This window comes from Balaenoptera acutorostrata, chromosome 2 (assembly GCF_949987535.1).
Source record: "Balaenoptera acutorostrata chromosome 2, mBalAcu1.1, whole genome shotgun sequence".
NCBI lineage: Eukaryota > Metazoa > Chordata > Mammalia > Artiodactyla > Balaenopteridae > Balaenoptera > Balaenoptera acutorostrata.
In genome coordinates this window covers 76,332,867-76,345,055 of record NC_080065.1, presented here as the reverse complement: position 1 = coordinate 76,345,055, position 12,189 = coordinate 76,332,867, and the positions used below count along the sequence as shown (strand labels likewise).

The following is a 12,189-nucleotide window of genomic DNA, read 5'->3' as shown; positions in this document are numbered from 1 at the left end:
ATCTCTCAGTCCAGCCTGTTCCCTGGTGTAGAGACAGAGATGGGGGAACCAAAATCGGCCCCGCCAGCTGCCCTCTGACCTAGAGAACGGCCCCTCTGTTTCCTCACCAAATTACTACAAGCCCACACCATGTTCGATTCCCCTGCTGCCCACAGTGACTTCACACAACAGAAACACATACTTTCAACTTTCACGAAAAAATTTTATTTTAGAACATTGTATAATTAACAGTCTTTGCCACCACTGTCCTGGTCTAGTGTCACATAAATGTGAGACAAAGCAGGGAAAGACTGTTTTACAGTCAGTTCAGTATTCATCCCTGCACAAACTAGCTTTCACTCATCCTTTCTCTCTGTTTTGTTTCCTTTTTCCTATTTTTCTCTTTTACTTTACCTTCCCAGGAGTTCCACCTTTGTAATCACTAGGGAAAATTCCTCAGGGCCTTCAGGAAGGCTGTCATCAAGGATTTCAATGTGCATGCTTTTCACCGTCTCCCTCGCTTCAAAGAGGAGCTGCCTTGGTGGAGGGATGAAATCCACGCCAGCCTCGGCTGTCCCACTCACAGCCTCAAACCAGAGCCTCACGGGGCCAAAAGAGCCACCCGAACGGACGACTGTGAGGTTAACCTATGCAAGAAGCAGTTTTTTATTTTGGATGAGTACTCTACCAGGCAAGACTTAATTTTGAGTGTCTCTACTTCTATTTACCAGGATTAGGTCGAAGTTACATGTAAATTTATCAAAGTATATAAATTCTACGTTAAAATGATATCAGGAACACATTAATCAGTTTGTGAACACTTTGGAATATGAACAAAGAAACACATTTTAAAGATCGCTCACGATATAAAAAATAAAAATGGTATTTAAGATTTTAAGCATTTCACGCTCCACCTTTTGCACTTCCTCTGACACCCGAAGTTGCTCTTGTGAAAAGGCGAATCGTCCGTAGGGAAAGTCACTAGCCACCACTGTGATGTTGGCTGTGCTGCTGGATTCACGCCGTACCGCCCCGTCGCTGACTCCAGTGAGCTGAAACTCATAGAAACACTTTTCCTCAGGAATGTCATCATTCAAAGCCTAGAGAAGGACAGAAAGAGCCATGAGCAGCAGAATCTGAACATTTAAAGAAAAATATCTATCATATAAGCAAAACAACGAACTCTGTGATACTGACCACCTCCCACCACCCCACCCCCCAACCACACACACACACAGCAAAGGGCATAACAGCAATCAGTAATACTGATACCTGTAACACTACAATTGCCGCAGACTGTCCATCTCGCATTGTTAGTTTTCCTGAAGTTTCAGCAAATTCCCCCACGGAAGGAGGGAATATCCTCCAGTACACTGTGACCTCCCCAGAAATCGCTGGGCCACGAACGAGGCTACAACAACACACAAATGTATAGTTCATTTTTATTGAAAGAGCTTTTCCTAAATATTTGCTCTATCCTTCAACAATAAACAATTTTCAATTATTTCAAGAATATTATGAATTTCAATAACCCTATCTATCAACTATAAAGCAAAAAAAGTCTTTTAATTCCAAGACAGTAACACCCAAAATAGTGAGCTTGCGTAAATCTGCTTGACAAGGACACTAGGAAAAGCTGAACACTAAAAGTAGAAGGTTTAAAGGAATTAAAAAAAAGTATGTATGGACTTTTCACTTACTACACAAGATACAAAATACGAATAAAGGACAGTAAACACTTCACACATTCAATGCTAATGAAAAAACTACCAAAAAGATAAAGTTTTAACACAAATTCAGCTATTTTATTGATAACTGCTATCTCACTGCTCATGAGAAAATTTATGATAAACAAAATTGCCTATGATCATACCACCCTAGTTAAATAATAGGTCCTAATTTTAGAACAATCAGAATCATAAAATCTTTGATCCAGATGATTTTTTAAGGAATGATTCTGTAGCTAAGGCACACAAGCTTACAGAGATGAAGTAACTCCTATTTTACATGGCTAGTGACAGAACAGGGCTGAAAGCATAGATCTCTTGATGTTACTCAGTGTGCTCTCCTTGGCATGGGGTTGTGCAAATAATCTAAAAAACAGTCAGAAACCTTCTCATGGCCTACCCGGGTCTTTGGTGGGGATAATGGTGGACTCTGGGAGGGCTCACACCAAGGAGTACTACCCAGAACTACTGCTGCAAGTGTCCTTGTCCCCACGGTGAGCCACAGCTACCCCCGCCTCTGCAGGAGACCCTCCAACACTAGCAGGTCCAAGGCAGAAGGCAGAAGGTCCACACTCCCATTCTACAAAGAAAGAGGTGCAGGAACCTTAAAGTAGCATTTTTTAAAAAGCTGTGTGGCTGACAGGGTCTTGGTGCTCTGGCTTGGTGTCAGGCCGGAGCCTCTGAGGTGGGAGAGCTGAGTTCAGGACACTGGTCCACCAGAGACCTCCCAACCTCACGTAATATCAAACAGTGAAAGCTCTCCCAGAGATCTCCATCTCAATGCTAAGACCCAGCTCCACTCATCGACCAGCAAGCTACAGTGCTGGACACCCTATGCAAAACAACTAGCAAGACAGGAACACAACCCCACCCATTAGCACAGAGGCTGCCTAAACTCATAATAAGGTCAGAGACACCCCAAAACACACCATCAGATGCGGTCCTGCCCACCAGAAAGGCAAGATCCAGCCTCATCCACCAGAACACAGGCACCAGTCCCCTCCACCAGGAAGCCTACACAACCCACTGAACCAACCTTAGCCACTGGGGGCAGACACCAAAAACAATGGGAACTACGAACCTGCAGCCTGCGAAAAGGAGACCCTAAACACAGTAAGTTAAGCAAAATGAGAAGACAGAGAAACACACAGCAGATGATGGAGCAAGGTAAAAACCCACCAGACCAAACAAATGAACAGGAAATAGGCAGTCTACCTGAAAAAGAATTGAGACTAATGATAGTAAAGATGATCCAAAATCTTGGAAACAGAATGGAGAAGATACAAGAAACGTTTAACAAGGACCTAGAAGAACTAAAGAGCAAACAAACAATGATGAACAACACAGTAAATCAAATTAAAAATTCTCTAGAAGGAATCCGAATTAGAATGGAGGCATGGATCGAGAAGATATAAGAAATGTTTAACAAAGACTTAGAAGAACTGAAGAACAATCAGTGATGAACAACACAATAACTGAAATTAAAAATACACTAGAAGGAATCAATAGCAGAATAACTGAGGCAGAAGAACATTCTACATAGTGGAAATAACTACCGCAGAGCAGAATAAAGAAAAGGATTGAAAAGAATTGAGAACAGTCTCAGAGACCTCTGGGACAACATTAAATGCACCAACATTTGAATTCTAGGGGTCCCAGAAGAAGAAAAGAAAAAAAAAAGGGACTGAGAAATATTTGAAGAGATTATAGTTGAAAACTTCCCTAATATGAGGAAGGAAATAGTCAATCAAGTCCAGTAAGTGCAGAGAGTCCCATACAGGATAAATCCAAGAAGAAACACGCCAAGACACATATTAATCAAACTATCAAAAATTAAATACAAAGAAAAAATATTAAAAGCAGCAAGGGAAAAGCAACAATTAACACACAACAGAATTCCCATAAGGTTAACAGCGGATCTTTCAGCAGAAACTCTGCATGCCAGAAGGGAGTGGCAGGACATATTTAAAGTGATGAAAGGGAAAAACCTACAACCAAGATTACTCTACCCAGCAAGGAACTCATTCAGATTCGACAGAGAAATTAAAACCTTTACAGATAAGCAAAAGCTAAGACAATTAAGCACCACCAAACCAGGTCTACGACAAATGCAAAGGAACTTCTCTAGGCAGGAAACACAAGAGAAGGAAAAGACTTACAATAAAACACCAAAAACAATTAAGAAAATGGTATTTGGAACATACATATTGATAACTACCTTAAATGTAAAAGGATTAAATGCTCCAACCAAAAGACATAGACTGGCTGAATGGATACAAAAACAATACCCATACGTATGCTGTCTACAAGACACCCACTTCAGACCTAGGAACACATACAGACTGAAAGTGAGGGGATGGAAAAAGATGTTCCATGCAAATGGAAATCAAAAGAAAGCTGGAGTAGCAATTCTCATATCAGACAAAATAGACTTAAAGATTATTACAAGAGACAAAGAAGGACACTAAATAATGATCAAGGGATCAATCCAAGAAGATATAACAACTGTAAATATTCATGCACCCAACATAGGAGCACCTCAATACATAAGGCAAATGCTAACAGCCATAAAAGGGGAAATCGACAGTAACACAATCATAGTAGGGGACTTTAACACCCCACTCTCACCAATGGACAGATCATCCAAAATGAAAATAAATAAGGGAACACAAGCTTTAAATGATATATTAAACAAGATGGACTTAACTGATATTTACAGGACATTCCATCCAAAAACAGCAGATTACACTTTATTCTCAAGTGCACATGGAACATTCTCCAGGATAGATCACATCTTGGGTCACAAATCAAGCCTCAGTAAATTTAAGAAAATTGAAATCATAGCCAGCATCTTTTCTGACCACAATGCTATGAGATTAGAAATGAATTACAGGGAAAAAAACGTAAACAACACAAACACATGGAGGCTAAACAATATGTTACTAAATAGCCAAGAGATCACTGAAGAAATCAAAGAGGAAATCAAAAAATACCTAGAGACAAATGACAATGAAAACACGATGATCCAAAACCTGTGGGATGCAGCAAAAGCAGTTCTAAGAGGGAAGTTTACAGCAAGACAAGCCTACCTCAAGAAACAAGAAAATTTCAAATAAACAATCTAACCTTACACCTAAAGGAATTAGAGAAAGAAGAACAAATGAAACCCAAAGTTAGTAGAAGGAAAGAAATCATAAAGATCAGAGCAGAAATAAATGAAATAGAAACAAAGAATACAATAGCAAAGATCAATAAAACTAAAAGCTGGTCCTTTGAGAAGATAAACAAAATTGATAAACCATTAGCCAGACTCATCAAGAAAAAGAGGAAGAGGACTCAAATCAATAAAATTAGAAATGAAAAAGGAGAAGTTACAACAGACACCGCAGAAATACAAAGCATTCTAAGAGACTACTACTAGCAACTCTATGCCAATAAAATGGACAACCTGGAAGAAATGGACAAATTCTTAGAAAGGTAGAACCTTCTAAGACTGAACCAGAAAGAAATAGAAAATATGAACAGACCAATCACATGCACTGAAATTGAAACTGTGATTAAAAGTCTTCCAATAAACAAAAGTCCAGGACCAGATGGTTTCACAGATGAATTCTATCAAATGTTTAGAGAAGAGCTAACACCCATCCTTCTCAAACTCTTCCAAAATATTGCAGAGGAAGGAACACTCCCAAATTCATTCTATGAGGCCATCATCACCCTGATACCAAAACCAGACAAAGATACTACAAAAAAAGAAAATTACAGGCCAATATCACTGATGAATATAGATGCAAAAATCCTCAACGAAATACTAGCAAACAGAATCCAACAACACATTAAAAGGATCATACACCATGATCAAGTGGGATTTATCCCAGGGATGCAAGGATTCTTCAACACACTCAAATCAATCAATGTGACACACCATATTAACAAATTGAAGAATAAAAACCATGTGATCATCTCAATAGACGCAGAAAAAGGTTTTGACAATATTCAACACCCAGTTATGATAAAAAGTCTCTAGAGAGTGGGCATAGTGGGAACTTACCACAACATAATAAACGTCATATACGACAAACCCACAGCAAGCACCATTCTCAGTGGTGAAAAACTGAAAGCATTTCCTCTAAGATCAGGAATGAGACAAGGATGTCCACTCTCACCACTATTATTCAACGTAGTTTTGGAAGTCCTAGCCACGGCAATCAGAGAAGAAAAAGAAATAAAAGGAATACAAATTGGAAAAGAAGAAGTAAAACAGTCACTGTTTGCAGACGACATGATAGTATACATAGAGAATCCTAAAGATGCCACCAGAAAACTACTAGAGCTAATCAATGAATTTGGTAAAGTTGCAGGACACAAAATTAATGCACAGAAATCTCTTGCATTCCTATACACTAATGATGAAAAATCTGAAAGAGAAATTAAGGAAGCACTCTCATTCACCACTGCATCAAAAAGAATAAAATACTTAGGAATAAACCTACCAAGGGAGACAAAAGACCTGTATGCACAAAACTATAAAACACTGATGAAAGAAATTAAAGATGATATAAACAGATGGAGAGATATACCATGTTCTTGGATTGGAAGAAGCAACAATTGCAAAAATAACTACACTACTCAAAGCAATCTACAGATTCAATGCAATCCCTACCAAATTACCAATGGCATTTTTTACACAACAAGAACAAAAAACCTTAGAATTGATATGGAGACACAAAAGACCCCAAAGAGCCAAAGCAATCTTGTGAAAGAAAACAGAGCTGGAGGAATCAGGCTCCCGGACTTCAGACTATACTACAAAGCTACACTAATCAAGAGAGTATGGTACTGCCACAAAAACAGAAATATAGATCAATGGTACAGGATAGAAAGCCCAGAGGCAAACCAACGCACATACGGTCACCTTATTTTTGATAAAGGAGGCAAGAATATACAGTGGAGAAAAGACAGCCTCTTCAATAAGTGGTGCTGGGAAAACTGGACAGCTACATATAAAGAATGAAATTAGAACACTCCCTAGCACCATACACAAAAATAAACTCAAAATGGATTAAAGACCTAAATGTAAGGCCAGATACTATAAAATCCTTAGAGGAAAACATAGGCAGAACACTGCATGACATAAATCACAGCAAGATCATTTTTGACCCACCTCCTAGAAATGGAAATAAAAACAAAATAAACAAATGGGACCTAATGAAACTTAAAAGCTTTTGCACAGCAAAGGAAACCATAAACAGACAAAAAGACAACCCTCAGAATGGGAGAAAATACTTGCAAACAAAGCAACAGACAAACGATTAATCTCCAAAATATACAAGTAGCTCATGCAGCTCAATATCAAAAACACAAACAACCCAATCCAAAAATGGGCAGAAGACCTAAATAGACATTTCTCCAAGAAGATATACAGATTGCCAACAAACACATGAAAGGATGCTCAACATCATTAATCATTAGAGAAATGCAAATCAAAACGACAATGAGGTATCATCTCACACCGGTCAGAATGGCCAACATCAAAAAATCTACAAACAATAAATGCTGGAGAGGGTGTGGAGAAAAGGGAACCCTCTTGCACTGCTGGTGGGAATGTAAATTGATACAGCCACTATGGAGAACAGTATGGAAGTTCCTTAAAAAACTAAAAATAGAACTACCATACGACCCAGCAATCCCACTACTGGGCATGTACCCTGAGAAAACCATACTTCAAAAAGAGTCGTGCACCACAATGTTCATTGCAGCTCTATTTACAGTAGCCAGGACATGGAAGCAACCTAAGTGTCCATCGACAGATGTATGGATAAAGAAGATGTGGCACATATATACAATGGAATATTACTCAGCCATAATAAGAAACAAAATTGAGTTATTTGTAGTGAGGTGGATGGACCTAGAGACTGTCATGCAGAGTGAAGTAAGTCAGAAAGAGAAAAACAAATACCATATGCTAACACATATATATATGGAATCTAAAAAAAAAAAAAAATGGTTCTGAAGAACCTAGGGGTAGGACAGGAATAAAGACGCAGACATAGAGAATGGACTTGAGGACATGGGGAGGAGGAAGGGTAAGCTGGAACGATGTGTGAGAGTGGCATGGACATATATACACTACCAAATGTAAAGTAGATAGCTAGTAGGAAGCAGCCGCATAGCACAGGGAGATCAGCTTGGTGCTTTGTGTTCACCTAGAGGGGTGGGATAGGGAGGGTGGGAGGGAGACACAAGAGGGAGGAGATATGGGGATGTATGTATATGTAAAGCTGATTCACTTTGTTATACAGCAGAAACTAACATACCATTGTAAAGCAATTATACTCCAATAAAGTTGGTAAAAAAACAAAACAAAACATCTCATGATCTAACGTCAAGATAACTCAAAACATACCTTCAGTTTTTATCAAAAATATGTTCTACTCTCCACAGGATTTTACAAATATATAAAAAGACAATGCCTGAAGAATATGTCTGTATTAAGAACAATGTATTTAATTAATAATGCTAATTATTTAAATAAAACTTTAAAACCCTAACGTAGGCAAACAAAAATTAGGAAATCCTTACCTGATGATAGCAGTTCCATTATATTTTGCTGAGGGTTCCCCAATGAGGACGTGCCTAGATGATGGAGCTATCGCAACTTCTCCTGACACTCCCTTATCTCCTCGAATGATTATTGATGCGCTACCTAAGTTGAAGATGATATACCACTTACGTAGAAAACACATGGATTCACTTAGTACATGCCTGGCAATGTTCTAAGGGCTTTACATATACTAATCTTGTGAGTTAATCCTCATGACAATCATATAAGTTAGGTACTAATATTATCCTCATTTTACCAGTGCAGATATTTAAGCACATAGAAGCATTGAAGACAGTAAGGCAAATGACTTGCCCAAGATCACATTTTAATGAAAGGGATAAAGTGGGCAGTACTTCCACTATCACTCCCATGATAAGTAAGTACTCTTCTACCATGTGCATTAATCCACTTCTACAGTAACCATTTTGTAGCTCACTGAAATTGGCTATGTGGCTGTATCTATTAGCTATGTAGCAAAAGCTAGAATTCTTGGGGGCCCTTTTTTATTTTTAATTTTCTGTCTCTACCATTTGCTTTAAGTGTTTATAAAATGTGTCAAGTATTCCTACTAAAATGGAAATAAAACCCATATCAAGTAATTTGAGTATTCATATCATAATTTAGCAGTAACTTAAATAAAATTGTTTCCAGAAGCACATATTAGAGTTTAATGAAACAAAGGATTGGATTACTATACTATCACTTTCTTTGGCAATGGATTAATGGGATCAAGAGTGGTTTGTCAAGTGCAAGGATGTCACAATTAGAAATATATTATGAATTTTTTATATTAACAAATGATTTACCTTGATCCACTGTTATATTCTTGTTCTTGCGTCTAATTAGTCTATATAATATCAACCCTGACGTTTAACACGATGTAGACAACTGAGCTGACTTAAAACTTATGGAAGAATATAATGCAAAGATATGAATCCCTCAAGTGCTTGCTGGAAGTACTCTAGATATAAATGCAAAAGGAATAACTACCCTATGTGATATCATAGGTGACAGTACACAATACTCTCTACAATTCTGCAAATTTCCTTAGCCACGGAATTCTGCTTCCTTGACCACGAACCCTTGCATAGGATGAAGTTCTTGATGGCAAAAAAGGACATGCAACAGTAACTAAGCTTTCATATCAAAGTTGCTGGGCCATTTTTTATGGTTATTACTATTTGTACAATAATGAAACCATTTTAGCTCCAGTAATCCTTTCTCTCCAGACCTAAGAAACAAATTTTCACATGGACCATAGGCAAGTGAGAATTATGATGCCTGTTTCTGAAATGTCAAAATCTAAGTAATTACTTTCTTATCAAAATAGGCAATAGATAGGCTGAAAGAGACATAATAAGATGCTGTTTTAAAATAACATTTTATTACAAAAGTAACATGTGATCATTGTAAGTAGGTGTAGAAAATATAGGTAATCAAAAACCACTATCAACATTTCAAATAAATAATTTCAAACATGTTTATGACATGCACGTGACAAAAAGGGGATTACAATGAACATGTTGTTACAAAGCCCATTTTATTAATGTAACAATTATCCATGTAATGAAGTGTTCTTAATTTTAATGTAAGTAAGGCTTTTTCTGCCACATTTTTTGAATAGTTGCATAGTATTCTGTTACATTTAACCAGTCTCCTACTGTAGGATCATTTAAGAAGCTTTCCTATTTTACTTTATAAACACTGCTAAAACAAACATCTTTATCTTTTTAAAAATCACACAGCTAAGTAGTATGAAGTCTTTGGCGTATGACCTTACCAACAATGGGTATGGTAATTTTAGCTTTAAAAAGTCTTTAGCTGTTATACAAGTAGGAAATAACATCTTTATGATTTAGAAAACGTTTTAGGAATTATAAAAACAAATACTACCTATCTTTGTAACTACTGATTATCTGGTCACGTTTTTCTAAAAATCTACTTTTTAATTTCCAAAAATGTCGATTTCTCTTACCTTTTATTGGAGATATTTCTACCTCATCAACTGGTACCAGCTGAATGGTGAAACTCCTGTCCTCCTCCAGCATGGCATCTTGAAGTGTGTGCAACACAATGGTCTTCTGGGACTCAGTCTACATCAAATGAGGAGGAATAACACATTTTCCAGATTGACCAAAGTTAAGTTTCGAATGTTCTCATTAGCAGAATAACATTTATGTGCATAAGCATTTTTTAAAGTGTGTCCTTTCTGTGCCCTGGAATTATGGGTTTCTGCTAGAGAGAATTACTATGTAAAAATTAGCTCTGAGCATAAATCCGATTAAGGTTCATAATAGGAAAAAGGGGGGAAATGTTAACACAACTTTTAAATTTTCTGAAAATTTTCAACCATTGAAAGTTCGATCACTTAGAATTAAATGGTCACAGCATGATGTAAATAGATGAATGTCATAGGTTTAATACTTAGAAAGGTTATCTTTCTACTACCCATTTTTACTCCTTGCCCTCTACCCACTCCTGCTTCCTTCCCATTCCTTCCATAGGTGTTGATCTCAAGCATTTTCACTATTATTCCTTCCCTCTCTTGGTTTAAACTTAGCTCAGTAATTTCTTGGAACGTGTGCTAAGTTTTCAGTGTAGGCTGGAAGAGAAAGAATAAGGAAAAACAAATATATAGAAGACAACCAGCTTAATACTTCGAGACATAACCGTGACAGAAATCACTTTTATCTTTACCGCCTCCTCCGTATGCTGATAAAAAAAACTCGAATTTGTCCTATGCATCACTGATTAATTTTCTACAGTTTGAATTCTGCTGTTTATTGCTTCTTATGTACATCTTAGTTCCGCAATCACATCTTTTCTTTGAGATTTTTATTATTAAAACGTTATTCTAATCTCTTCACTCAAGCTGTCCTCTCTTCATAAGAGTCCTTTTTTTCTATTTTACAGTAACTGTACTTCTTAAAACTTTTATAAGAGCTGCTAGGAAAATGTATACTTCCTGCCTCAGACCTTATTAAATGCACTCATGGAAAATCTATAATTCCTGGGATGCAATGAATCACTCCCATCCCTTTTACTCTCTGCACATTGTCAATTAGCGGCTCTGAACTATGTGCTTAGCTACAAAGTCATTTGTTAGAATGGAGACATAGATATGTCAGTAGCTGAGTATACAAGAACAATAAAGCTATTATGCAGAGGTACATGGAACGCACCAGGTTGGCAAGCAAAGAACAAGATGGAGAGGGTCAAGTCCAGGGTGACCCATAAACTCACCCCTCCTGATGCAGTACTCTGAACAAGGATGGCCTTATTCCCTGGGGTAAAAGATCAGACTATTTGCCATTTTGGTACGGATATCCTGCTCAACACCAGAAAATCTTTCTAATCATCTGGGAAGTAGATGTAGTAACTGGGAAATGACTGCTCATTATTACTATGGAAAATCTTTAAAGAAATTTCAAAGTAATTTCTAAATTCTTCTCATGCCAAATGTGAAGTTTATAGAGGTTTAGGGCATGCAACTGAGATGTTTCTTGAGCCATCGCACATCAGAACCTAAGAAATGAGTGGATGAAATATCTGTGCCATCTGGCTTGAGATCTTTAATTCCATTAGAGTAACCAACACCTCAAAAATGGTGGCAGAATATCTAGGTGGCAAATGGATTGCCAGAGGGCATCACCGATTAATTTATTCATCATCTATTAGAAAACTGAATGAAAAAAAGTATTTGCTTTTCTGTTGTTTGGTGTTGAAAGCTCTGATAAAAGGTCAATAGACTCAAAAAAAAAAAATAGATTGACCATGTTTCATTGGGATCATCTTATCTTCACATGTTTGGTCAAATTTCTTTTAGAAAACCACCTTGGGGACCTTCTACTCTCCTATTTAATTTTTTAAATTCTATTT

General features: G+C 37.3%; 1 protein-coding gene across 1 annotated transcript in view; it reads right to left on the bottom strand.

Annotated features, from left to right (window-relative positions):
* ADGRV1 (adhesion G protein-coupled receptor V1) overlaps window positions 1-12,189 on the bottom strand; it is a 540,475-nt gene that overhangs the window by 367,411 nt on the left and 160,875 nt on the right. Inside the window, exons 61-65 of the mRNA XM_057540356.1 lie at window positions 10,286-10,403; window positions 8,289-8,412; window positions 1,252-1,390; window positions 894-1,079; window positions 394-626 (exon numbers count right to left, since the gene is read on the bottom strand). Coding sequence (XP_057396339.1) covers window positions 394-626; window positions 894-1,079; window positions 1,252-1,390; window positions 8,289-8,412; window positions 10,286-10,403 — 800 coding nt within the window. The remainder of the gene's footprint in view (window positions 1-393; window positions 627-893; window positions 1,080-1,251; window positions 1,391-8,288; window positions 8,413-10,285; window positions 10,404-12,189) is intronic.